Below are 26,238 nucleotides of genomic sequence, written 5' to 3'. Positions count from 1 at the left end.
CCATGACCCTATTAAACATTTCCAATATTTGAATTAGCTCTTGGTATTTTATTTTATTTTAGTGAAAACTCTGTTGCAGATGGATAATCTACCCCAAGGAAGGCTACAAAAGGTTGCAAGGGGAAAGAAGGAAATTACTTTTTTGGAATTGTAATGATCTAATGTAAGCTGACGTCCAGTAGGGGCCCATTCCTTGTTTGAGAATGCAAAACAAGAGCACATGTTTTGCAGGACGGACGTCCATTCTGCACAAATACGATATTTTGCACCTCATTCTACACAACCAAAATGGTAAGAACTTTGTAACAAGAGAGAGTCAATCAAAAATTATACCCATGACTAAAAGCATGCAGGCAAAAATGTGTTTCAATCTCCAATGGCCATTTTACATGACATGTACATGCAGTTGCCTGCATACTTAAATGTGAAGGCTGTAACACAGTTGCTTAAGAAAAGAGAACAACAAAGAAACAGTGCTGCAGACATCACCAGAACCGGAATGACACTGCACTGTATACTATGTTCCCATGGTAACTAGCCATGGGAAGATGAATGTTTCATATTCGCTCTGCTCTGCAGTACATGTCTAAATCAAAATTTCATAAAGAGCACAAGATCTCAGCTGAAGATGTCTACACAAAACCAGGTTATTTTTGTATTACTGAATAATTATAGGGAAGAAACAATGAGGTCATTTGGAACAGAGCAGACAAACACACACAGGCATTAGTATGCTTCCAGTGCATTATCCTACTCATCTAGGTGCAAATCAGCATAAAATGCAGATCACAAGGGGATATATGATCTGCTTCTGTCTAACGCTGTCTCACATATCCTGATCCAGAGAAGCATAGAGGCAGCAGTCGACTGCAGGCATGCTGCTGCACCTGCCAGTGATCAATGTCTAGTGCAGCAGCTTTAGGCACCTGGAGGTTTTTCTGGGATAAAACATAGGCTCCATGTGAGTTATCACAGTGCCTGATGTAGTCCTTTACCTCGTATGTAACAGGTTTCAGTGCACCAAGTAGAGATAATCAAGTTACAGAAGCCTGTTTTTGCAACTGGAGTTACTTGTACTACCAAGACACATAGAATAGCCTCTCCTCCTCTAGGTTTATCGCTCACATATCTGTCATCACCTCACTAATTACAGAAGTGAACCAGCAAAGTTAAAATGAACTAAACACGATTTAGGAATCTGGATAACTCTTGCATTTAAACCTCCTGCTTTCAATGTGCACCCCACACTGGGAGGCATGCATTCCACTGAAACAATGCAGTGCAAAGAGAAAGCATCCATACTTGAATGCTCATCTGATTTCTACCTGTGGTTTCTCCTCCAGCAATATGCACACAGAAAGCCTAACTCTATTCACAGATCTCCTTAGGTGGATCAAGGCACGGCAGTGTGCTTAGGGGGTGGAGAGAGAGGGCAGAAGGAAGAAACATATCTGCTCGGACACATTTGCATCTAGTTAGGTGTCCAAAGCTGGGACATCAAATAGATTCTGGGGAAATTATTCAAACATTAGGGAAACCCTTACTCTTCTACTGCCAACTCTGACCAGTCTGGGAAGCAGATAGCTTATCTGTATGGTGGAGCAGAACGATTAGCTTCAAACCAACAACTACAGATCTGGACAGTGAAGCGTCACTGCAGAGTACCCCAGAGGGGCAAGCAGAGTCAGGAAAGCAGGGCATTCTCAAAGTAAGAAAGAAGTGATATTAAAAGAGGAAAGCTAAAGTGTGCCGACTAGTCAGTGTTGACTCCTGGCGACCACAGAGCCAACACAATAGAAGAGTATTGACTATGCAAGAAGGCCACCATTCCCAAAGAGGAGGGAGAGTAGAAGCTGACCAAAGACAGACTGCTTGTGAGGAAAGAGAGTGAGGAAGAGGAGGGAGGAACAACATGTGCCACAAACCAGTTGTGGCAGGGCGGGCGGGCCGAGGAGCACAGAGGGAGACACTTGGCTTGTATTTTCAAGGACCATATGGGGCAGTGTCTGCTATCACTCCCATTTCTAGAAGCACATCAGGTTCTGGGTGTTGGGACCAGTTATAGGGCTGAAACCAAGATGAAAACAAAAGCAAGGGGGTGTTTGAGTAGGGAATTTTCAAAACCACCAAAGGTGAGGAGGAGTATGTACATTAATAACTTCTTATTGAGAGTCAAGGGAGTTGAGTGGGTGCGCCAGCACTACTAGATATGAACACAAAGACAACAGGCTCTGGGGTGCTGGTTCAATCAATCAGTAGCAATAAGTTGCTCTGACTATATGAGGGCAGAGTCGTTTATCTGGGATGCTCATTTGTGCCAAAACCCTTACTTGTCTGGCAACTTAGCACCATCAAAGATGCAGGAGCACTGGGTGAGGTTCCCACCTTTCCCAGGCTTGAAGCACAAGCCCCTACTAATGTGACCACCTCAGTTGCCTGAAATGGAGAATGACCCTCCAGCTGCAAACTCCAACATCCACACATGGATGGTGTTCACATGGCAGTGTACCTAGGCCAAGACGGAGGAAAAGCTCTGAAGATGGGAAGGGGATGCTCTGGCAACACATCTCCTCTTTGCTCTGCCCCCCTTCTCCTCAATGTGTAATGAGGAGATTCCAAATCGCCTCACTTTTTTGTGGGTACACACTTGTAAGACATAACCTAGCACTTCACAACGAAGGACAAAGGCCTTTTCTGGACCATCTTCTGGCAACAGCTTCAACAATGACTTGCAGAGAGGATGCCCATTGTGAATTATGACATGGAACACAAGTTGTTTTGCAGGAATACTGTGATTTATCACCAGATCATTTTACCTGACCTGCTACATCAATTTCAAGTGTGCTAACAAACTGAATAGGCTGTTGAAGGCTGTGCTACAAAAACACTACAGAAGAGTTTCCATATGTTAGACACCAAGTTGTCTATACATTAGTAATCCACAAAATATCTGCTGGGTGGACACAACAATCTCTTGCCTTCTATCTCCCCAATGCATCCTAAAAGACCAGCACTGGCAAAAAAAAAGTACTAAAAACCCTCAGGTGTACCTGACAGCATAATACCATAAGGCAACAAACAGTAGTGCTGCTCTGCTCCTGGCCAGGAGAGTTATAGACTACTCTGACCAGCTCCTCATTCAGGCAGGGCAATGTCAGCAGTAATGGCACAGGTGCTGGACTGTGGGCTTCCTGGCTCCCAGACACACCTAAGGTTTGCTAGGCCTGGCTGATAGTGCTATAGTGGGGACTTGGAGAAAGAGAAAGCCACATCCATGCAGCAAAGCACTTGTGTGGATGTTGTCCCAAGTGCACAGTGAAGCACCTGATGTGTGTCTCATACCTGGAACTAAAAGTAGCACAGAAAGAAAACTGATGCGTTTTCATCCTGCTAGAGGATGGAGAGGAGAGCTGGTCTTGTGGTAGCAAGCATGACTTGTCCCCATAGCTAAGCAGGGTCCACCCTGGTTGCATCTGAATGGGAGACTTGATGTGTGAGCACTGTAAGATATTCCCCTGAGGGAATGGAGCTGCTCTGGGAAGAGCAGAAGGTTTCAAGTTCCCTCCCTGGATTCTCCAAGATAGGGCTGAGAGAGATTCCTGCCTGCAACCTTGGAGAAGCCGCTGCCAGTCTGTGAAGACAATACTGAGCTAGATAGACCAATGGTCTGACTCAGTACATGGCAGTTTCCTATGTTTCCTATGTACATTATAACTGTTTTATAAACTAGGTCAAACAATGTGATCAACAGTAATGCTGAAAACTCACACAAAAGATATATATTCTTGCATATGTAAGTGGGCAAAGAGGCACCTTTTTAACATGGTGAGTCTCTTTATTTAGCAGAGGGAGAGTAACTGGCACTATCCATCCCCAGCACAGTACCTCCAGTGACTGTTGCTGGTGGCCATCGTATGTTTCTTTTTAGATTGTGAGCCCTTTGGGGACAGGGATCCATCTTATTTATTTATTTGTTATTTCTCCATGTAAACCGCTTTGGAAACATTTGTTGAAAAGCGGTATATAAATATTTGTTGTGGTGGTTTTACACAGACTTTGGTAGCATTGGTTACTCTGGAAAGTGTAAGAATTTATTTTGAAAAGGAACTTCATGTTAACCTCAAGTCAGTCGGACATGAAAATTCCAAGTTCCAAGGAACACTTTCAAATACATGTACTATAATTTAGAATTATCTACATACTTTTGCATAACTAGCCTTTTAAAGGCTATTTAGCACCACCAAATGGTTCAACAGATCTATTGTCAATTTATGTTCATTTTGGTGTTCCAAATGCTCTATAAAGATTAACGTACAAGTTGATCAAACTTTTACACTATGTACCTTCTAAAGTATATCGTGCTAAAAAAACCTGACACTTTTCCCAGGGGAATCGAAAACTGTTTAAATAGACATTGCTATTTTAGAGAAGATGTTAAGGACAAGCAGCAAAAAACTAAACTTGCATAGATGTGTAATATTTTTATATGTGTGTGTATATCTATATACATTTTCTCTTTCACAATAACATACATCCACCTGTGTTCTGTCCTCGGCAGGTGATTATTGGTTGTTTTGTACAAGCATGGATTGTACTCTTAAGTGGCCAGCATTTAATATGCCATCTCTTAATGGCCTGTATTCTTCACTACAGTAGGGAGCATTTTCTGACTAATGAGATACCCTTGAGTGTTTCCCCTACAAGTCAAGACTGTTCCTGTAACAACTGCATCGGCTCAGGGAGCACAGAGGTGTGGATAGGTCTGTTGGATGATGCAGGGGATGTGTTGTCCTTCCAGTTTTGCAGGATCTGGCAGCCACTGCTGCACAAGGACTTAATAAAAACCCCTGTCCCATGTTTATATCCCAGATGGCTGGCACAGGCCCCAGAAGCAGGGCTGCACAGACAGGGTCTCCCTTACCCTGTCTGTCACAACCCTGCACTAGGTTGACAAGTCAGAAGGCTTCAACTGCTAGATGCTCCAACGTCATATGCTTCAAGGTATGATCAGCTTCTTCTGTTCAGGAGCTGCGTCAGGTTTTTGGGAATTCCATCCTCCCTTTAAAGCCCAGATCTGAGGGGTCCCTTGAGGAGGATAGGGAAGCTTTTTGGAGGGCTGCTGTTGGTGAGGAGCCCTATCTTTTGAGAATATAAGCAACATTATTCTGTTTATCAGAATCTTCCAACTGTAATATGCTCCCATGTATTGTAATGTACGCAGTGCTAACTTTTAAAACAAAATAGAGGAAAATCATTGTTTAATTTGTTATATGCACCACCAAACTTGTTTCTCTTCTCCCTTTCTTTGCCCCTCAGACACTCATGAGAAATGCACATGATGATATCTTGGTCCTCATTAGATCCCGTCTCACTCCTTCCCATCAAGTACAAGTTCTATAACCTGCCTTGACAGGAAGCAGTCTTCTTGATGGCAGGTTTTGGAATGGCTTCCTCTTACATTTTACAGCACACCGTACATTCTAGTTACTGCAGATGCAGAAATAAGAGATGGGGTGGCAGGCAGAGCAATGACTGGAATGATTGTGCAATCATTCAGAGAGTCTGATCTGAGCTCACTGTTTGCGGAGAGGAGAAAGCATGTTATAACTGGAAAATTATGGGTACCTTACCTGAAAGCTTCAAATATGATCCTCTCTGGTAACTTTGGTGCAACGACACCGAAGGCTTTTTTGAAATCTTCCAAAGATAAAAATCCTTTACCTTGTTTATGGAGAGAAAATAAACAACTAAAAAATGTATGCCGGAAAACAATTTAACATTTAGAAGAGTGATGCACTGATAAATCAGGACTTAAAGACACCTTTTAATGTTACTGGAACCAAGAGTTCCATAATATCAGAATATAGCTCCTTCTCAGTATTTAAACAAAGCGGGGGTGGGGACAACAATACATGTAAAGAACTTAGCCATTCTTGTAGAGACTTGTTTCATGTTGGTGTCAGTGTTCCCTCTAATTTTTATCATCAGTGAGTGGAAAGAGTTTTGTTCTGGGCAGCAGGCAGTGTGAGCACATAACTAACTAACTAACTCTCTCACACGCACATGTGATGCGTGTGAATGTGCGTGGAATGAAAGCTGGAAACAGGCTGCAGACAGCAGAGCCCATGCAGTCATTTGGGGAGAAGGGAGGTGGAAGGAACTTGTCACTGCCCCCCATCCTGCCGCACTGCACAGTGGGCTTTCAGAGGTTAAAAAATAGGGCAAAGCCCACTCTGCCCGGCCAGGGGGGAGGGAGGGGGGAAGGGAGGAGGCAGTGGCCTGGCTGGGGAGAGTGGGAAACTGGGCAATGCTCCAGGGAGAGGGGGGAATGGGGTGCCAGGCAGTTGGGAGGCAGTGGCGGGCACAGCAGAGACTGCACGCCCTCCAGAAACTGCTGCACGGGAACCTGGGGGTTTGTGCGCACATGTGCACACCTTAAAGGGAACCATGGTTGGTGTCCTTTAATACTCAAGAAATACAGTGACTTGTACTTTCAATACTGAGAGTTACTTTTAAAACTCTCATTCTAAACTCACCAGATCTTCAGCATCATAGGAACATAGGAAACTGCCATATACTGAGTCAGACCATTGGTCTATCTAGCTCAGTATTGTCTTCACAGACTGGCAGTGGCTTCTCCAAGGTTGCAGGCAGGAATCTCTCTCATCCCTATCTTGGAGATGCCAGAGAGGGAAATTGGAACCTTCTGCTCTTCCCAGAGCAGCTCCATCCCCTGAGGGTAATATCTTGCATTGCTCACACATCAAGTCTCCCATTCAGCTGCAACCAGGGCAGACCCTGCTTAGCTATGGGGACAAGTCATGCCTGCTACCACAAGACCAGCTCTCCTCCATATTAAGAACTTCATATTAAGAACTTCACTGAGCACAGCCTTTGGCTTCTAGATCTCCTGCACTGCTGCTTCCTGACCTTCGTGGATCCCACATGCACTGTGAACCCCCACCCCCACCCCCAGTTCCGCTGTCATCCACACTCTAAGGTAACAGGGTCTGCAGCAGGGACTTGAAATCCACCCCCAGCCACTTGCAACAATCTAAGGAGAATGTAATTCATATTTTAGGAAAGCTAGAGCTCTGCTTGTTCATAAGCATATTCAAGGAAACATGGAAAACATTAGAAATAGTCATGCTACACAATATTTGGTTAAGTACAGGAGTACATTTTTACATTTACATTAAGTACATTTTAATTATTCCATGAGAAATAAAAACTTACATTGCCTGTCAAAAGCAGTGAACAGCTGCCTGACTTCGCTATGATACAAATGCGCAGCCTTCTTTGAACTCATAAGATTCAGAAACTCTTCAAGTGACACAGCTAGAAAAATGGAGAAATGGCATGCATCAACAAAAGCAAAGATTTATTCTTTTTACAAATACTTCTAACTCTAGCAATATAGTACTTTAATGCTTTAAATAAAATAAGCTCAAAATAGGATGTCTCTTGCAATGCTCTCTCTTCTCTTCACCCACATGGATTATAAGACTGATATCACAATCTTAAACATCTTTACTCAGAAGTATGTCCCACTGATTTCAATAGGGCACATTTCCAAGTTCAAGAGGTTAAAACAGAAGTGTAATGCTGCTGCTTATATTGATCCAATTTTCTAGTGGCAAGGTGGTTCAGCAGAACCAGGGTGCAGGAAGGCGGGACAAAGTTTCCCATTAGTAGGTGAATATCACAACTTTTCTTATTTTAAAACTGTACAGCAGTATCTATGGCATAAATGGAAAAGATTTTATTTGTATTCATATTTTCTGTGGTGGAACACAGGATAAACAGGAATAGGCTATAATATTATAGTAAGAAAGAGCAGTGAACTAAAAATTACAGAAATGGTTATATGAAACTATTCTTCCAATAATCCATACAGTATATGGAATTTCTATTTCAAAGTGTATTTCCAGTTATAATTTTAAGTCAACAGAATATTTTCACAGTGTATTTCATTTCCATGCCAGCTCCTATGCCATATTTTTCTCCAAACAAGGAGAGCAGGTCACAGATTTAGTTTCCACAGAATCAACAGCCCTTGCATTCCACAGATAAAGATGTGGAAGAGATTACACAAACAATACCACTGGCACCATTCCCAGAACTACGTAAAGCCTACAAAATTCTCTGACCCCCTAGGCGTGGTTTCCTATATGAGCTTCCCAATGAAAAAGTACTGCCTAGAATGACCATCCTCTTTGCCAAGGGAATATAAAATAGTTTCCAAGTAAACTTATTTGAACTTCTGAAGGTATTTAAAATAAAAGGGGGCAGAACAGAATATTTCATACTTGCATCTCTTGCCTATTTTTCAAAATAGATGTTCTTTTCCCAAATATCCTACCCCCCCCCATTTAAGTGCTATCCAATTGTTGTACTTAATGATTCCCAAACATAGGATGGAATCCAGATCCAATCAAAGTGAATCCTAGCACCTTCATTGATCAAATCCCACCCCTGCCATGAACTCACTAAGTACCTTTACACAAGCACGCTCTGAGCCCCAGCCTAGCCACCCTTATATGCAACACAGGGATAATAATTCTGATCCATTTTACTGGAATTTATTTATTTATTTGAAATATTTATTCTCTGCCCCTCCAGTACACTACTGCTTGAGGCGGCTCACAACAATAAAATAGATACAATATACAATTAAAGTAATACAATTAACCAAATTAAGTAAACAAGTTAAAAGCCAGGTTAAAAACCACAATCAGCATTACGTTCAATTAAAAGTTATTTTAAAAGCTAGAAACTAAGAATTATAAAAACTAAAAACTAAAGAACCTATCAGATATAACCAAAGATGGAGCATTAAAAAGCCTCCTTTAAAAGGTGTGTTTTAGTTGTTTTTTAAAAACACTGATGGAGGGGGCATGGCGAAGCTCTTCAGATAGGATGTTCCAAAGCTGAGGGACCACAACCGAAAAGGCCCTGTATCTAGTCCCCACCAACTGGATCTATGTTAGTGGCGGGGGCCACGAGCAGGGCCTGAGACGATGAACGGAGGGCCCTGGCAGGTTCATACGGGTGAATGTGGTCTGACAGGTACCCCAGCCCCAAGCTGTGTAGCGCTTTAAAGGTCAAGACCAGCACCTTGAATCTAGCACAGAAGCGGACCGGTAACCAATGGAGCTGCCGCAGGATGGGTGTGATACTCATGAAATGACTTGCACTCACAAGCATACTTGCAGAAGCATCCTGGACCAGCTGAAGCTTCCGAACAGTCTTCAAGGGCAGCCCCACGTACAGGACATTGCAGTAGTCCAATCTGGATGTTACCAACGCATGAGTGACTGAGGTCAGGTCTGACTTCTCCAAGTAGGGTCGCAGCTGGTGTACCAGCCACAGTTGGTAAACGCCTCTCCTGCACACTGCCACCACCAGTGGCTCCTAGGACATTCAGTCCAGAAGCACCCACAAGCTGTAAACTTTGTCTTACAGAGGGAGTGTGACCCCATCTAAGACCAGATTTACCTCATTACTAGGATGATCAATTCTACCAACCCAGAGCACTTCTGTCTTATCTGGATAACGTTTCAGCCTGTTTGCCCCATACAGTCCAGAACAGCCTCCAAGCCCTGGTTCAGACAATCCTCTGCCTCCCTGGTGTCTGCTGACTTAAAATAGATGGATCTGGGTGTCATCAGTATATTGATGGCACCGCAGCCCACACCCACGGATGACTTCTCCCAGGGGTTTCATGTAAATGTTAAACAACATGGGGGACAGAATAGCTCCTTGTGGCATCCTATGGGCCAAAGGCAAAGGGGTGAAACAGGCATCCCCCAGCACCACCTTCTGAGTACATAAGAACAGCCCTGCTGGATCAGGCCCAAGGCCAATCTAGTCCAGCATCCTGTTTCGCACAGTGGCCCAACAGATGCCATTGGGAGCCTACAGTCAGGAGTTGAGGGCATGCCCTCTCACCTGCCATTACTCCCCTGCAACTGGTACTCAGAGACACCCTGCCCTTGAGGCAGGAGGTGGCCTACAACCCTCCGACTAGTAGCCATTGATAGACCTCTGCTCCATGAAGTCATTCAAACCCCTCTTAAAGCCATCCAGATTGTTGGCTGTCACCACATCCTGTGGCAGAGAGTTCCACAAGTGGATCACGCGTTGTGTGAAAAAGTACTTCCGTTTGTTGGTCCTAGACCTTCTGGCAATCAATTTCATGGAGCGACCCCTGGTTCTAGTGTTGTGTGAGAGGGAAAAGAATCTCTCTCTCTCCACTTTCTCTACACCATGCATGATTTTATAGACCTCTATCATGTCTCCCCGCAGTCGTCTTTTTCCAAACTAAAAAGCCCCAGGTGTTGTAGTCTTGCCTCATAGGAAAGGTGCTCTAGTCCCCTGATCATCTTGGTTGCACTCTTCTGTACCTTCTCCATTTCAACAATGTCCTTTTTAAGATGTGGTGACCAGAACTGTACACAGTACTCCAAGTGTGGTCGCACCATAGTTTTGTATAAGGGCATTATAATGTTAGCCGTTTTATTTTCAATCCCCTTCCTAATGATCCCTAGCATGGAATTTGCCTTTTTCACAGCTGCCGCACATTGAGTCGACACTTTCAACGAGCTGTCAACCACAAACCCAAGATCCCTCTCCTGGTCCGTCACCGACAGCTCGGATCCCATCAGCATATACTTGAATTTGGGGTTTTTTGTCCCAATGTGCATCACTTTACACTTGCTAACATTGAACTGCATTTGCCATTTTGTCGCCCACTCCCCCAGGTTGGAGAGATCCTTTTGGAGCTGCTCACAATCCGTTTGAGATTTCACTACCCGGAAGAGTTTGGTATCATCTGCAAATTTGGCCACATTGCTGCTTACCCCTGCTTCTAGATCATTTATGAATAAATTAAAAAGCACCGGTCCCAGTACAGATCCCTGGGGGATCCCACTTCTTACTTCCCTCTATTGTGAAAACTCTCCATTTATACCTACCCTCTGTTTCCTGTCTTTCAACCAGTTAGCAATCCACACATGTACTTGTCCCTTTATCCCATGACAGCTAAGTTTCCTCAGGAGCCTTTGATGAGGAACTTTGTCAAAAGCTTTTTGGAAGTCCAGGTAGACTATGTCAACTGGATCACCTTGATCCACACACTTGTTGACACTCTCAAAGAAGTCCAAAAGGTTGGTGAGGCAAGATTTACCTTTGCGGAAGCCATGCTGGCTCACTCCCAGCAGGGCCTGTTCTTCTATGTGCTTTACAATTTTATCCTTGAGGATGCTTTCCATCAATTTGCCTGGAACAGATGTTAGGCTAACTGGCCTGTAATTTCCCAGATCTCCCCTGGATCCCTTTTTGAAAATCGGTGTTACATTTGCCACTCTCCAGTCCTCTGGTACAGAGCCCGATTTCAGGGATAAGTTAAATATTTTAGCAAGAAGGCTGGCAATTTCACATTTGACTTCTTTGAGGACTCTTGGATGGATGCCATCCGGCCCTGGTGATTTGTTAGCTTTCAGTTTTTCCAGACAGTTTAGAACATCATCCCTTGTCACTTTTATCTGACTCAGCTCTCTAGCCTCCATCCCTAAAAAGCCTGGTTCAGGAACAGGTATATGCTCAGTATCCTCTGCCGTGAAGACAGATGCAAAGAACTCATTCAGTTTCTCTGCAACCTCCATATCCTCCTTAATAATCCCTTTCACTCTCTCATTGTCTAATTGCCCAACCGCCTCCCTGGCAGGTTTCCTGCTTCTGATGTACTTAAATAAGTTTTTGTTATTCCCCTTGATACTTTTGGCTAAATGTTCCTCAAACTCTCTTTTTGCCTCCCTTATTGTCACCTTGCATTGCTTTTGCCAGAGTTTGTGTTCCTTTCTGTTCTCTTCGTTTGGACAGGCCTTCCAATTTCGGAAGGAAGTCTTCTTCCCTTTTATGGCTTCCTTGACGGTACCCGTTAGCCATGCTGGCATCCTCCTGGACTTAGTGGTACCTTTCCTCCTTTTGGGTATACAATCTAACTGGGTTTCTAGTATTGTGGTTTTGAGTAAACTCCATGCACTCTGGAGCGAAGTGACTCTCCTGATTTTCCCCCTCAGCTTTTTTTTCACCATACTCCTCATTTTGGAGAAGTTTCCTCTTCTGAAATTCAAAATGTCCGTGTTAGACATCCTTGGTGATTCTCTCCCCGCGACCCTCCAGGTAGGAGCAGAACCACCGTATAACTGTGCCCCCAAGTCTCAACTTAGAGAGACATCCCAGAAGGATGCCATGGTCGATGGTATCGAAAGCTGCTGAGCTGATGAGGAATAATAGGCTGAATTTGAACCCAAACAAGACAGAGGTGCTGTTGGTAGGGCGTTGGGATCCGAGAGATGGTTTAGATCTGCCTGTTCTGGATGGGGTTACACTCTCCCTAAAAGTTCAGGTTCGTAGTCTGGGAGTGCTCCTGGATCCCAAACTCTCCCTGTTTTCTCAGGTTGAGGCTGTGGCCAGGCATGCTTTTTATCAGCTTTGGCTGATATGCCAGATACGTCCATTTCTGGATGTATCGTTTCAAATGACCTTAAAATGGTGGTACATATGCTGGTAACCTGTAGGCTTGACTACTGTAATGCACTCTACATGGGGCTGCCTTTGTACATAGTTCGGAAAGTACAATTGGTACAGAATGCAGCAGCCAGATTGGTCTCTGGGTTTACCAGAAGGGACCATATAACACTGATTCTGAAGGAACTGCACTGGCTGCCGATATGTTTCCAAATGAAATACAAAGTACTGGTTATTACCTATAAAGCCCTTAACGGCATAGGTCCAAGGTATTTAAGAAAGCACCTTCTCTGTCGTGAACTCTGTCGCCTATTAAGATCATCTGGAGAAGTCTGGCTGTGGTTACCACCAACCCGTTTGGTGGCGACTTGGGACTGGGCCCTCTTGGTGGCTGCCCCAGGGCTTTGGAACACACTCCCTGCTGAAATAGGAGCTACTCCTTCTCTGCTTGTTTTTAGGTGGACCCTGAAGACATACCTATTTTCCCAGGCCATCAACTGAGATCAAATCTTAAATTTTAATGTGTGTTTTTATCTATAATGATTTTTATCTTTTTATGAATTTTAAATGTTTTGTATTATTTTTTAATTCTGTACGTCGCCTAGAAATTTCTATACTAGGCAGTATAGAAATAAAATTAAATAAATAAATAACCCAGGTTTCGGGCACAGGAGCAGCCAAAAAGAGGGTTAACGGCTTGTGTGTCGCTGTGGCACGGCTCGCACCGCAACGACTCATGAGTAGCTTCCTGGCATTGGGATGCTCCCCAAAAGGAACTGCGCACGTGTGGTGCCTTATGGGACTTCTGGGGGCCAAGAGGCTCCTGAACCCCACCACCCCAACCGGCTCCGTTACGGAGTCAGTAATCGTCTGAGCGGCCAATCAAGCCGCCCAAGGAGAGCTCCCTGCTCGCCTGCGAGGAGAGTGGGTGGTTGGGGGTGATGGGAGTTGTAGTTCAACAACCGCTGGTTGCCTACCCCTGCTCTAAAATGCTTTATACATGCTAATTTGAATGGAGCTGGATGGCTGCATAATATACCAGCTCCTCCCTTGTGAGTTATTAAATAAACACAAGATTCATCCCCATATCGTAACATTATTTACATAGGCTAAAAGCACAACTCTTAACTCTACCTCCTGTGATAGAAACCGGTCAGCTTAATGATCCTTTTAGAATCCATCCATTCATGAAAACACTCTGTTTACAACTACATTTTCTGATTCTAGGATTACAAGACCATGCTGGCTTCAACTATTAGTGCCTATAAATGCTGTACAATTTCTTTAATAGCAGGGAATGCCTAAACAAACCACATTCGCTTGCCTGAACATCCAGTTTCATTCATGCACACTGTTTTTCTATTATGAGGCGAGCCATGCTACCCAGATCTGCAACCAGCACGATCTGCCATATGCATTTATTTGACTTTTATACTAAGTTAAATTCTCCAGTTCGGCAGACTGTTTTATACATAAGAATGTGACACAGGGGTGAAAATGTTATGAATGCAAGCTGGTTACATATTTACTAGGCAAGCAGAGTGAAATGATTTTGGGAACCACCCACCCCCACCCCCCAGCCTTTTCTTCTAGGTGGCATATGCTATTTCTTCATTTTTACAACTTAATACTTTTGAATACTCATAGGCTTATATAAAGTTGTACATTCAGTGGTTTAAAGTACTGTACCCTCACAGGTTCCAAGCCTGATTCACACAGGGGACCTAAGGATTGATTTGGGGATGTGGTATATTCTTTAAGAAACCAAAACCATGTGTATATGATTTCTGGAAGGATTACTCAAATCAGAACACAAGAGATGTCCATGTCTACTGAAAAGAAACTATACTTGCACATCATAGGTCACTCCAGAGAATTCCGAGCTAAGCCAGCTGAGACCTGTGCAAATATACAAGCATTCTTTTGAAATTCCAGCAAGTGCTTAGGGGTGGAGATAAGATCTCCCTTAACTTTTTTCATCTCAAAAGCACAGTAGTAGAGGAAGCTGAAGAGGGTACAGCATTCATGAATGATTTTGTGCGTTTTAGTACAGATACTCAACATGGACTATCAAAATACATGTTCATTTAAACTAAAGCTTCCAGAGTTTTAATTTTAGGTTTTCATCTACTGTTGAAGATGTTGTTCACAGCAAGTTACCTAATCTTAAAACAGTTTCTTTCTTTCTTTCTTTCTTATCAAGGAACCAACCAAATAGATTTTTATTATTCCACTGATCATATTCTTGTAATGTATTTTTTCCTATAATTTAGATCCAATACATTGAATTTTCTGTAGCCAAAACACTTAAGGCAGCTCACGACCGTTCAATAAAAACAAATCACAACATGTCAACAAACAAGGAACAGCTAATTTAAAAAAACTTCATAGAGGCAATATTCTAAAAGTTTTGTTGGAACAATACCATATTTACTGCCCATCCAAAAGTGATCAGTGGTGGGTCTTCATGAATGGATGGATTCTAAAAGGATCATTAAGCTGACTTGTTTCTATCACAGGAGGTAGAATTAAGAGTTGTGCTTTTAGCCTATGTAAATAATGTTATGATATGGGGATGAATCATGTGTTTATCTGGATGCCACAACTGACAAGGCCCTGTCTCTCGTTCACACCTGCTGTACTTCTGATGGTGAGGGAACATGGCAAAGGGCTTCAGTAGTGGAAACGAGTTCTTGGGTAGGCTTGTGAGGGTGAGACAGTTCTCTGATTCCACACCATATAGGATTTTAAAAGTCACAACCAGTGCCTTAAATTGTACCCAGAAACAAAGTAATAACCAGTGAAGTTGGTGAAGGGTCAGCATAATATGATCCACAATCTTGGCCCCAGGAAATAAACTCTGGTGGCCTCATAGGAGGCAGCAGTGGGGAAGGGAGAATTGCTCCAAACAGATGGCAACATTTGTGCAAGCAGAGCTCCCACTCATGAAAGGTGTCTTGGAGTGGTTTGAGGTGATCCCCTTCCCCTACAGCACTCGAATTCTTCACTACACCCCATTCCTGAGGGTACCCTGTTCCTTGGAGGATGGAGAAACAGGGAGCTGCTGTGTGAAGAAGGGGTGGGCCCATTTCCAATCCTCCAAATTACAGTTGGGAAAATTGTCTGAAATGGGCTATAGTGGTCAGGGTCAGTGTTCAGGGTCAGTTAACAGGGATTCCCAGATGTCTTTGACTACAATTACCAGAATCCTCAACCAAAGCCTATTACAGATGGGAATTCTTGGAACTGTAGTCAAGAACATCTGGAAATCCCTGTTACAAGGAACCCTGGCCAGGGTACCTTTTGAGGGGGGGCCATGTAATATCTGCGCTCACTACCAAAGGTAGTGCTGTAGTTCAGTGGAAGAGGATATGCCTTACCTACAGATGGTTCAATCCCTAACACCTCCAGGTTGATTGAAACAGATTCAATCCCTAACATCTCTAGGTAGCACTTTGAAAGACCCTATCTAAAACCCTGGAGAACTGTTGTCAGTCAGTGTGGGCAACAAATAATAATAACTTCCTTTATTGGCTGCCAATATTGAACTAGATGGACCAATGGACTGACTCCGTATAAAGCAGCTTTCTACATTCTTATGTAAAGGTGAACTCAAATATTTATTTTCAACCCATGTGCAATATGCTTTCATGTATTTAGTAATTAAAAACTATCAACACTTTTTTCCTAAATCTTGTCAGGTTTTAATTTTCAAGCTTTATGACTAGTAAAATAGAAGGAATGAAAGTTTGTTGCATGCACTGTACCAGACTGATTTTGCATCACAGAAGCCATGACTGAATCCACTTCAACCTAAAATAAAGAAAAATGGCACAATCAAGGAACAGTCTGATCAATTTTGTTTTGATTCATGCTGAATTTTCACCTACCAGTACATAAGGTGATTCTGCAAGACTATTAACATAGTCTCATTAATAATGGTCTTTCATTCAAAATAAAATTTCTCTCACTGGAAATAAGACTTCAAGGTGCTTAATTTCTGGCAGGATCATGCCCTACCTGTGCTAACTATTAACAGCTGTTTCTCCAGAAACACATGGAGAATGTTACAAAAGTAAGCAATCACATAAGAAACCATTATATATAGACCAAGTATCAGTGCCTATACAGTGGATCTGTGGAACCTCTGTTAGAGTCAGGCTCTGTGCTATGTTCTTGAGTCTCGGGAATGTGTGCTCACTCCTCACATCTTCATGCAAGTGTCTACTTCTTACCTAAATTAAAATAAGCTGAGATTGGTCATGTCATCCGAACCCACCAATCTCTGTTTATTCTAACATACTAGCTTTGAATAAGCCAAGACCTGTAACTCACTTCAAAATCTGGGTACAGATCTTGGGTTAGTTATTTGAAGCTTAGAATAAGCACAGATTGGTGGGTTCAGATGCCATGACCAATCTCGGCATTTTTAACCTAGACAGGAAGCAGTTGCTCACATGTGCATTGGAGGGTGGGGCATGCATTCCAGAGACTCATCGCATGGAGCCTGGCTCTAATCAAGGTTCCACATGATGTCTGAAGCAGCCCAGTGATTATCTGAGAGAAGGAAAATACTCCAGATGTATAATTCCATCCAGAAACAAAAAAGAAAAACAGAACAAGAAATGGCTCTGAACAAATGAGACTGCTACTTTCAGCATAGAGAGCTGAAGCTGTGTTGTGGCTAAGAGAATGAGCCATGAATACTCTCACTTGTCTCACCTTTTGCCATAAACTTAAACAAACTTCTAAAAATCAACAACCCATTTAATCCAGGACCATCGAATATATTACAACAAACAAAGCAAACTTGGAGCAAATAGGCTACAGATTGGAGACTGTTGATTTTTTTTTAAACTGGCTGAAAAAATATTACACCAAATAAGCTTCTTTCCAAATCTAAACCTTTAAAAAAAGCATTTAACAGTGACACCTCATGGTAATAAAAGGCATTAATTATTTTGAGTCAAATTTGTATACATAGTTATGTATGAAATCAAAATATATTTGAAATTAATAAAACTGCATCAGATCGATGGTTTTGCATCAGAAAAGCAAAGCTTCCTTAAGTTCAATGGGACTTACTCTCTAAGTGTCCTTAGGATTGCAACCTTGGGCTGTGTTCAAGAAGTAATCTTGAATTTTTGGTAACTTCACAGTTAAAAGGAAAAATAAAGCCAGGCTCCAAACATGACCAATTTTAACCATTTATTAAAATATATAAACTTAATTTCCTTGCAATATGTATTTACTTTTTATGCAAGATTACAGAAATCTTGTAATTACAATCACATGCTAAACAAATCTGATTACACTGCTGCAATGTAACAACGTAAGGTCATTTATTAAAATCTAACTTTAAATCTGCCGTTAATTGAAAGATATCTGGAAAGAGTATCTAGCTTTTACTTTTATCGCATATTGATCAGGTAAATGGTAAACTCATTTTAAATTCCTATTTTTATTTGCTTTATTGTTTATCCTTTCAATAACAATTTTTAATTTTTATTCCCTAGTCCCTAAATGAAAACTTGTTGAAACCTGGCATAATTTTGTTCAGCTATCTTGAGTTACTGATCATGATGGGAAGCAACTGCTCTTTGCTAGGTAACTAAAACATACTTTGAAATGAGAAGGTCAAGTTGATTACATGTCCTATTGAGAAATAACTGCTTTGATGTAGCAACTGTGCATTCAAAAAAAGTTCAGTGAACCACAATGCCTCATTGATTTCTATGAAAAAAGGTAAATGAGCTCATATTGGCAAGACTGTTAAGGCAGAGCAAAACTGCCCCATCCTAGAAACTGGAGTTACCAAGGGAAACCTTTACCCTCACCAGTGGGGTTCCAGAGTACTCCTTTACTTTCTTACATCTAAGTGAACGGCTGTCACACATTCCTAGTAGATCAGGGGCCATATTAGAATAGCAGCAAACCTTGCTCCCTTAGCAGCCAGAAGTCCTGTGAAAGGACTCTAAAACGGTATGTGCAATATGTTATCTAGGAGCAAACTCACCAAGTTCCAGCAATATACGCTCGCCTATCACAATTGCTAGGGATGTGCACAGAATGGGATTTGTGTTCTGTTCCAAGCCTGGAACAGAACACAAATCCCTGGAACATTCTGTTGGAATAACCAGGTGAGCCGGTTATTCCGATGGAATGAGCTCGGAACATTCTGAGTGTTCCGAGCACATTTTGGCAAGCTGTTTTTCCCTTGCTTCTTGTTTTGATTTGTATGGTAGTAGCAAGCCAACCCAGAAGCAAGGAGATTGCAAGCCAATCCAGTGCCAAAAAAGAGGAAGCAAGTGGGAAACAGCTCGCCCAAATGATGCTCGGAACACTTGGAATGTTCTGACTCGAAACAGGGTTGTTCCATTCCGAGCTTGAAACAGGCCTTTCATTGAAAGGCATTCTGTTTTGAGCTTGGAACACTCAAACCAGCCCATTTCGAGTTGGAATATATCCCTATTGATGGCCATTATGCTAGTAAAAACTAAAGGCTAATTTGAAGCTATTAAGTCAGAAATATGTAATATTCATTATGTTCTACAGAATCCTGATGTGCAGAAATACCAACCACACCCACTGTATTCTACAGGGGTAAGACAGGATTTATAATTAATAAATTATTATTATTATTATTATTATTAATTCAATTTCTATACCGCCCTTCCAAAAATGGCTCAGGGCGGTTTACTCAGGGCAGTTTTACAAATTCATCATTAATAAATTTATAAGACAATTTTCTGGAGAAAGCACTCAAAGTTACAAACAATAAAAGTTAAAAACAATAGGTTTTTGTGTAGCTGTGGCATAAGGGAGACCTCTTAACAATAAGAGACATCTAGAAACCTTAGTGCCACATATAAGTGCAACAACTTACAATATAATGTAAGGACATCTTCATTCAATGTTTTCATGAAGTTTAAAAGGTTTTCTTTTAAAGACTTATGTTTGTTAGTTTGATAAACTACAGAAGATTTGATTGGATTGTTTTATGTACTGTACTCAAAGTGTTTAATAAATATGCCAGTCCTCAAAACAGGGATTGGGGTGGGTGAGACTACCTTTGAGGGTTTATAGCCAAACAGCATCACTACAGCAACCTTGTAGTCCTCTCTGTTTAAGTATCCTTTGCTGCCTTCATCACATTCCTTGAACACCTGAAGAGAATAAAGAAATTAATGGCGATAAAAACATAAACACACCTTGAAGCATGATGTTGCTTTTTTAAAAAAAAATTACAGAGAACTTGCTAGCAAAAGAAAAAGAAAAAACAGGCGATCAAGTTTGATTTCATGTCATAACCCAGCTCTGGTGTGCTATCTGAAATCAAGGATCATGGGCTTTTTAAACCTAAAGTGTTCTTTTAATATGAGAATTGCAAGAGTCATTCATTTTAATGGAGCTTATGTCAGCAGTGCTTTGAGGATCAAGCTGGAAACCTTATGCTAATATGGACTTGAATGACTTATTATTTCTGGAGATGATATAAATGAATTGCTAACATTCATAAAAGTATCCTCTCTCCTCATTTGATTTAAATCACATCTAGAGTTCCCAAATTGGCAACCCAAAGATTATATTTGCCATTAAAGCTGCCATCATGGCCAGAAAGACAAGGGGGCAGAATACAGAAAGGTGATGATCTTGCTGCACAACAGCTAAAGTGAAGGGGGGGCATGGGGAGGTCCCACATCTTTTCCAGGAGGAGATATGAGGTGTTACCAGGAGACACAAGTCAAGGAACAGAGCAGCTTTGTCAGCACTGCGTAAGCATCAGTGTTTCCTCTAAGGTGTGCGCACGTGCCTGCGCTCACAAGTTTTTGGATGTCCACTCAGCTAATTTTAGATCCCACTCAGATTGAATCAGGAAGGCCCCATTTTGAATGCATGTGTGCACACACTGTCTTGATACTCGCGCCCAGAACAAAACTAATTCCGCACAGAAATGAAAAAAATCAGAAAGAACACTGGTAGGGATGCCCCTGCTGAGTTGCCGAGTGCCTTTTGCATGGTCCAGTGTTAATTCCTGGTTAAGTTAAATGCCTTAAAAACAGGGCATTTAAGATTAGCAATGAGAAAATTCTGCCCACAGACTTACAAGAAACAGAAACATGAGAATGAGGAAGGAAGAAGAGGTAAGAAAAGACAATGGAAAAAGAGACAACAGCTCAAAATCGCAGCAATTTAGAGAAGACTTGGGGAAACAGTTATGTCTTAAGCCCATATGAAGCACAACTGGCAAGCCAGTGTGTGCACCTGTATGGGGGGGACAAAGTTGCCCCCTGCTCTGGCTGCTGCTTAGCATCATGTCTCCTTCTGGTAAAGAAGTGGGGCTTCTTTTCTCTCAGTTATTTAGTGCCTCTTACTACCTCCCACATCTTGCTCCACTGGCAACATTGGCAGTTTTCAAGGCAAAAGCAGTCTCCCAAGTTGCCAGTCTGAAAAGCTTAACCATGCTGTAGCTAAGTATCAGGAATTTGGGATCTGAACAAGAATCTTTATAATTAATTCTCTTAGCCAGCCAGCGTGGAGAAGTGGCAAGGCAATGCGTGCTGGCGAGGGAGGCACCTGATTGGCTGAACTCTGTTTGGCCGGCGGAGGCGCCTGATTGGCTGGGCATTGGCCTGGCCCATTGTGAGGAGGGGCTGTCTCGGCTGCAGCCTGGGCTGGGAGGCGGGAGGCGGTGGGAAGGACTGGCCCTGGCCTGACGCCAGAGAGGGTGAGTGCGACATTCATGCCCAGGATTTGGAGAGCGGAACTCTTGTGACAGGCTGCGAGAGTTCCGAAGTGAGGACTGAGGAGGAGAGGGAAGTGCCAGCAGTGGCTGCTGGCCGACCGAGGGGGGAGAGAAAGGCGGCGGCGGGCAGCGGGCGGGCGGGGAGAGAAAGGCGGCGGCGGGCAGGAGAAAAAATGGCGGTGCCGGGGCCCTTCTTGGCTGTCGCTGCAGCTCTGTGTGGGGGGAGGTACGGGAGGGGAGGAGGGCTGGAGAGAGCGGGCCCGAGGGAAGGGGAAGAGAGGAGTGACCAGGGCAGGAGGAAGAGGGAAACAGCGGCACAGATGCTCTGTGTGGGGTTGTCTAGTACTTTTTTAAAAGCCTTCTCTAAAGATGCATTTTCCCAGCATATTTTCCTCAACAGCCACTGAAACAACTATGAAGTATAGGGGAAATTCTGTCAAAAGCAATCCTGAGTGAGATAAAAGCAAGACCTCAGAAATACCAGTAGCTGACAAGTACACTTAATATAATTTGTATGCATCTGAAAGATAAAATAGTTAAAATAAACTAGAAGTGAATCAAGGCAGCACTAAATAAATCACAACTGGAATTTCTTATTAAACACTTGGAACCGTAAGCAGAGGTCTTTGGGCTTAAATATAAAGCCAATTACAGCATCCTGCAGGAACATGCTTATTAAGTAATCCAAATAGGAATAAAAAATGACAGACTGCCTGCTGATTATCAGTAGAAGCCCTTCGTAAAGAAAACTGTTAATGGAATGCATGAACAAATTATCAGGTCCTGAAAGCACACCAAGATTTTTGAATAAACACAAAAAGGATCAATAGCTTTAGGTATTTTAATGGCTAAATATCATCTATACAGCAGAGATGATAATACAGCAGAGATGACAAGCCCTCCACAGCAGGTGAGCAAGAAATAATTCTCACATCCTAGATATACCAACTCTGCTTCATATTCGCAAAACAAGAGATGTCTAGTTCTAAGCATGCACTGAAATTCTAATATCAGTAAGAAGTGAGTGGGCAACACTAAAACAAACTTTTCTGACTGTAAGAATAGCTGGGCAAAGTATAAATTGCCCATCTCCATGCCTTGGCATTTAAAAAAAAAAGGACAAACAAGTCTCTTGCCATGGTGGGTTAATATGCGTCTAGATCAGAAACTCCAGTCTTTGTTGATGGCTTTTTGTTTTGTCAAGTTCTCCTCAGGAGCTTGTTATTCAAAAGACCAAAAGTCACAACCATACTCACAGTCCATTCCATCCACACACACCCAGCCAGATCTAGTCAGAAAAACCGAATTCCAATAATGTTACAACTGTTTAATTGCTAGTGCTAGTATTTAACAAATGTTTATTAATATCAACTTGCAACACAGTGTATAAAGTCAAAACATTCGTGGAAAGGGAAGGGGTGGGGATACTCTGATACCTGAAGTTCAAGTAGGATAGAGCCATTGTCCTAATCCCGTCGTGGGATTGTTTTTAATGAAAGGTGGTATATAAATCTGACAATAAATAAATAAAACAAGGTACTGTACTCTCAGAAGGTGGGGGAGTTTTTAGCTGCATCAAAGGCACATGTGCCACACTAACTCTTTGTATAGGTTTCAGAAATACCCTTTGCACATATGATTTCTGCATAAGAAGCAGTATGATCTCCTATAATTTTCTATGACCTTTGATCATATTTTAGAAGCAGGGGTTCCCAATCTCAAACTGTGGTATTCCAACCACAATAAATTATAGTTGGGGATGATGGGAGTTGTAGTTCAACAATACCAAGAATACCACAGGTTGGGAACCCCTGTGTTAGAGGACAGCTACACAAACTCAGTAATAGTACAGATTTTTGTGGAGAAAGTCAATTTTGATAAGTTTTTCATGAAAAAAGACCTACGCTGAAACAGGTACTAAACTGGCATACCACTGACAGAGCAAGAACTAAACTTGTCATTCAAAATGAGACTTTCAGTTCCTGATTGTGACACAGCAAAACTGAGTTTTATGTCTGTCATCAGATTTGCCTTGATTATTCCTTTTAAACGCAGTTTTAAAAACAGTAATAAAATAATTTAATATTTAATATTAATATTTGTATTACAGTAAATACTATATAGTTGTACTGTATTTCTAACATTGAGTTTGGGGTTGTTGTTACCATTTTCAAACAATCTTCATCTCTACCCTTTCCTAAAATACATACAAAGCATACCTAGATTTATTTACAATCAGAATTATATATGCAGATGAAGAAGAAAGGCAAAACTGTGGGAATAAACAGTTGCATTTTAGCCCAACATGATCTCATCCTATTGAATCTTGTTGTAAACAAGAGACCTTTAGAAGTCCCAGAGTTTACTCTGGAAAGTGGTGGAGTCAATCTGGAGGTGGTAATCTTTTGGTTCAGTAATGAAGAATGAATTCAGGAATAACTCCTGTCTCCACAAACAAAGAACTTTAGATGCACCTTGCTGTCAACCTTTGAGTTATTCATAGATCATTGTGCGTCTTCACAGAATAAGAAAAACAACAGTTACAGTTTGCTCACTTATCCTAGGTGAAAGAGAGATGAGTCAAGGGCATCTGATTCGGCCACTCTTCCCACTCACATTAATCTCTGATACACTATTTGGATGTGTAAATACATCAAAAGGAGTCCAAGGCGTGTTATTCTAGTTAACTGTACTCCCATTGACCCAAACAGAGCTTCTTCTTCCGATATATCTAAGGTGCAATACTATATGCACATTTACTTGGCAGAAAGTCTGATGGAACACAGCGGGATTTAATCCCGAATAAGTATCCCTAGAATTACACTGCAGAGTTTTGTTGTTGCTGCCGCCCGTTTCCCATTACTGCGTTTTTATTCTGCAAGTGTGATCATTTTGTGATTTTAACTGTAAAATACGTTTGGTTTCCTCCCACTTTTATCTTAAAGGGGGCGTAGAAATGTTCAGTATTAGCAAGATAGTCAACGTAGCGTGTTGTTACTGACGCAAAGCGTACACCACGGATAAGGACTTCAAACCTGTTATATCCACCGCGGAGCTGCTTCAGCAGCAAGATAATATGCAGGCGGTTGCTGCCACCTAGCCCAATCGCAGCGGAGCCCGCGAGCATCCAAGTCCTCTGAGCAAACGAGGCTTAACCTCAGGGCAGAAGGTTCATGACGCGCCTCTCACCGACCTTAACCCAGCGCTTCCTGCGATGCTCGTCGCCCTCGCGACCTTCCATCCTTCTCAGCCCGCTTGGACGCTGCACACGTGGGTGCCCCGAGAAGCGGAGCTTACCCCCACGCACCAGCACCGTAGCTCCCCGAACAACCGAATCCGCCTCCCCTAACTTCCGCCTAGCAACCACAACGCCGCTCCTTCATTGGTTGGAAACGCGAGGAGGCCCCATTGGTTCATTTGGGCGCGATATAGCTTTTGGCTCTGCCCAGCGGACGGAATCATTGGATGAGGTGAAATGCCTATCTTATTGTGAACTATGCGCAGACTGAAATGCAGCTTCTTCTTAGAGCGAATCTCCCCCGGAACAGGAAGGCTGCCCGTAAGCCCGCCCTCTTCAGCTCGGTATTTTCCACGCTGCCTGCCGGCGCTGGCTTAGAGGGAGAGGAGATATCTGTCGAAGAGTTTTTCCTGCGGTGCTTTTCGGAGCCCCTTTTTTGTCTCTTTTCCTCCTTCTCCCTTCAATAGGAATGGAGGCCTGTTTTTGTTTTGTTTTCGTAAAGTCTCCTCAGAAGTAGAGTTCAGTAGTGAAGTGACTTCCTATGCACTTCTCCAACCGTCAGTTGTCCTGAGAGGGGACAAAGAGATTAAGTTTAGAATAGCGCGACAAACACGACCTCTGCCCCCTCTAAATGCTTTCGGGTTCAGACGCCTCTCAAGCTTGTCCTTTCAGCTAGAGAGAGAGAGTCCCGCCAATTCCCTCAGAACAGGCGTCCGACCTCAGCTGCTCTCTCAAGCCCATGGCTCGGCTCTGATGCAGGAAACAGAGCAGGTGCCTTTCTGCAGGTTCTTTATTCTGGAGGGAGGTGTGCACGGAGTACACTATTGTGCGCACACACGCGGAGTGCACTATCGTGTGAGCGCGCACACACACCCCCTTGGTTGGCTTCAGAGGAGAAGGAATGAGGGGAAAAGCAAGAGGGACTTGACGCGGTCTTCTTGACCTGGTGGGAAAGGAGCCCTCGAGCTGCTTGCAGGGGTGGCTGCTGCTCTTTGGCGCCTCTCCTTGGAGCCGCGTCGTCATGTCCCAGGCAAGCGAGCACGGGAAATGGACAGTCTCCAGCAGCGAGGAGAGCGCAGATGACGAGCAAGTGGATCGCGAGGAGCCTTCGAGCTCTTCGCCGCAGCAAGCTGGGCGAGAGGCTACTGCTGGGCCGCGTTACTCTTGTTCAGAGGCCAGGAAAGCGGCTCACAAGAGAAAAGCGTCCCCTCTGAAATGTCACGACGGAAACTCGCCGCAGAAGTTGGCCCCTGCTCAAAAGAAGAGGCCTCCCCAAGAAGGTTTAGGGTGGTGTCTTTCAAGTAGCGATGAAGAGGACAGTCTCGAGGGCCAGACCGGGGAAGCAGATGGAGCCGCCCGAGTCAAACGGGAGGACCGCTGCTGTGCTTCTAAGGAGGTGGCAAGTAATGAACTCCCGCAGAGCCACAAGTCTGCAGAGCCGTCGGACAAAGTGCCGGACACTTGGGACTTGTTAAATGGAGGAAATTCTTTCAGGTTCTTTCTCACTAAAGTTAAAGGAATTAAATCAGAGTACAATTCTGGAGCCCTTCACATAAAGGGTAAGTAAAGTTATTAAGTTAATAGGGTTACTGTTTATCAAGGTCTTAAACACGTAGCCCAGGGCTGTAGCTAAAATTGAGTGGAAGGGTTCAAAGAACCCAGGCCCCACAGCTCCATCACCTCATCTCCTTTACTCTGAGGGGCCACTAGGGAGAGGGGT

The 26,238-nt window shown here is 43.0% G+C and overlaps 2 protein-coding genes across 9 annotated transcripts in view; one reads left to right on the top strand and one right to left on the bottom strand.

Annotated features, from left to right (window-relative positions):
- EFCAB11 (EF-hand calcium binding domain 11) overlaps window positions 1-24,660 on the bottom strand; it is an 83,977-nt gene extending 59,317 nt beyond the window's left edge. For all 5 annotated transcript variants that reach the window (XM_053255690.1, XM_053255699.1, XM_053255708.1 and 2 more), the window contains exons 1-5: window positions 24,474-24,660; window positions 19,605-19,700; window positions 16,302-16,347; window positions 7,237-7,338; window positions 5,631-5,721 (exon numbers count right to left, since the gene is read on the bottom strand). In XM_053255690.1, the coding sequence (XP_053111665.1) occupies window positions 5,631-5,721; window positions 7,237-7,338; window positions 16,302-16,347; window positions 19,605-19,700; window positions 24,474-24,521 (383 nt within the window). In that variant the 5' untranslated portion in view covers window positions 24,522-24,660. The remainder of the gene's footprint in view (window positions 1-5,630; window positions 5,722-7,236; window positions 7,339-16,301; window positions 16,348-19,604; window positions 19,701-24,473) is intronic.
- A 95-nt stretch (window positions 24,661-24,755) lies between these two features.
- TDP1 (tyrosyl-DNA phosphodiesterase 1) overlaps window positions 24,756-26,238 on the top strand; it is a 94,250-nt gene continuing 92,767 nt past the window's right edge. For all 4 annotated transcript variants that reach the window (XR_008308535.1, XM_053255661.1, XM_053255650.1 and 1 more), the window contains exon 1: window positions 24,756-26,077. Coding sequence is in view for 3 of the 4 variants with exons in the window: in XM_053255661.1 (XP_053111636.1) it covers window positions 25,540-26,077 (538 nt within the window). In the remaining variant the exon portion in view is untranslated. The remainder of the gene's footprint in view (window positions 26,078-26,238) is intronic.

This window comes from Hemicordylus capensis, chromosome 1 (assembly GCF_027244095.1).
Source record: "Hemicordylus capensis ecotype Gifberg chromosome 1, rHemCap1.1.pri, whole genome shotgun sequence".
NCBI classification, from domain to species: Eukaryota; Metazoa; Chordata; class Lepidosauria; order Squamata; family Cordylidae; genus Hemicordylus; species Hemicordylus capensis.
This window is presented reverse-complemented; position numbering and strand designations above follow the sequence as displayed.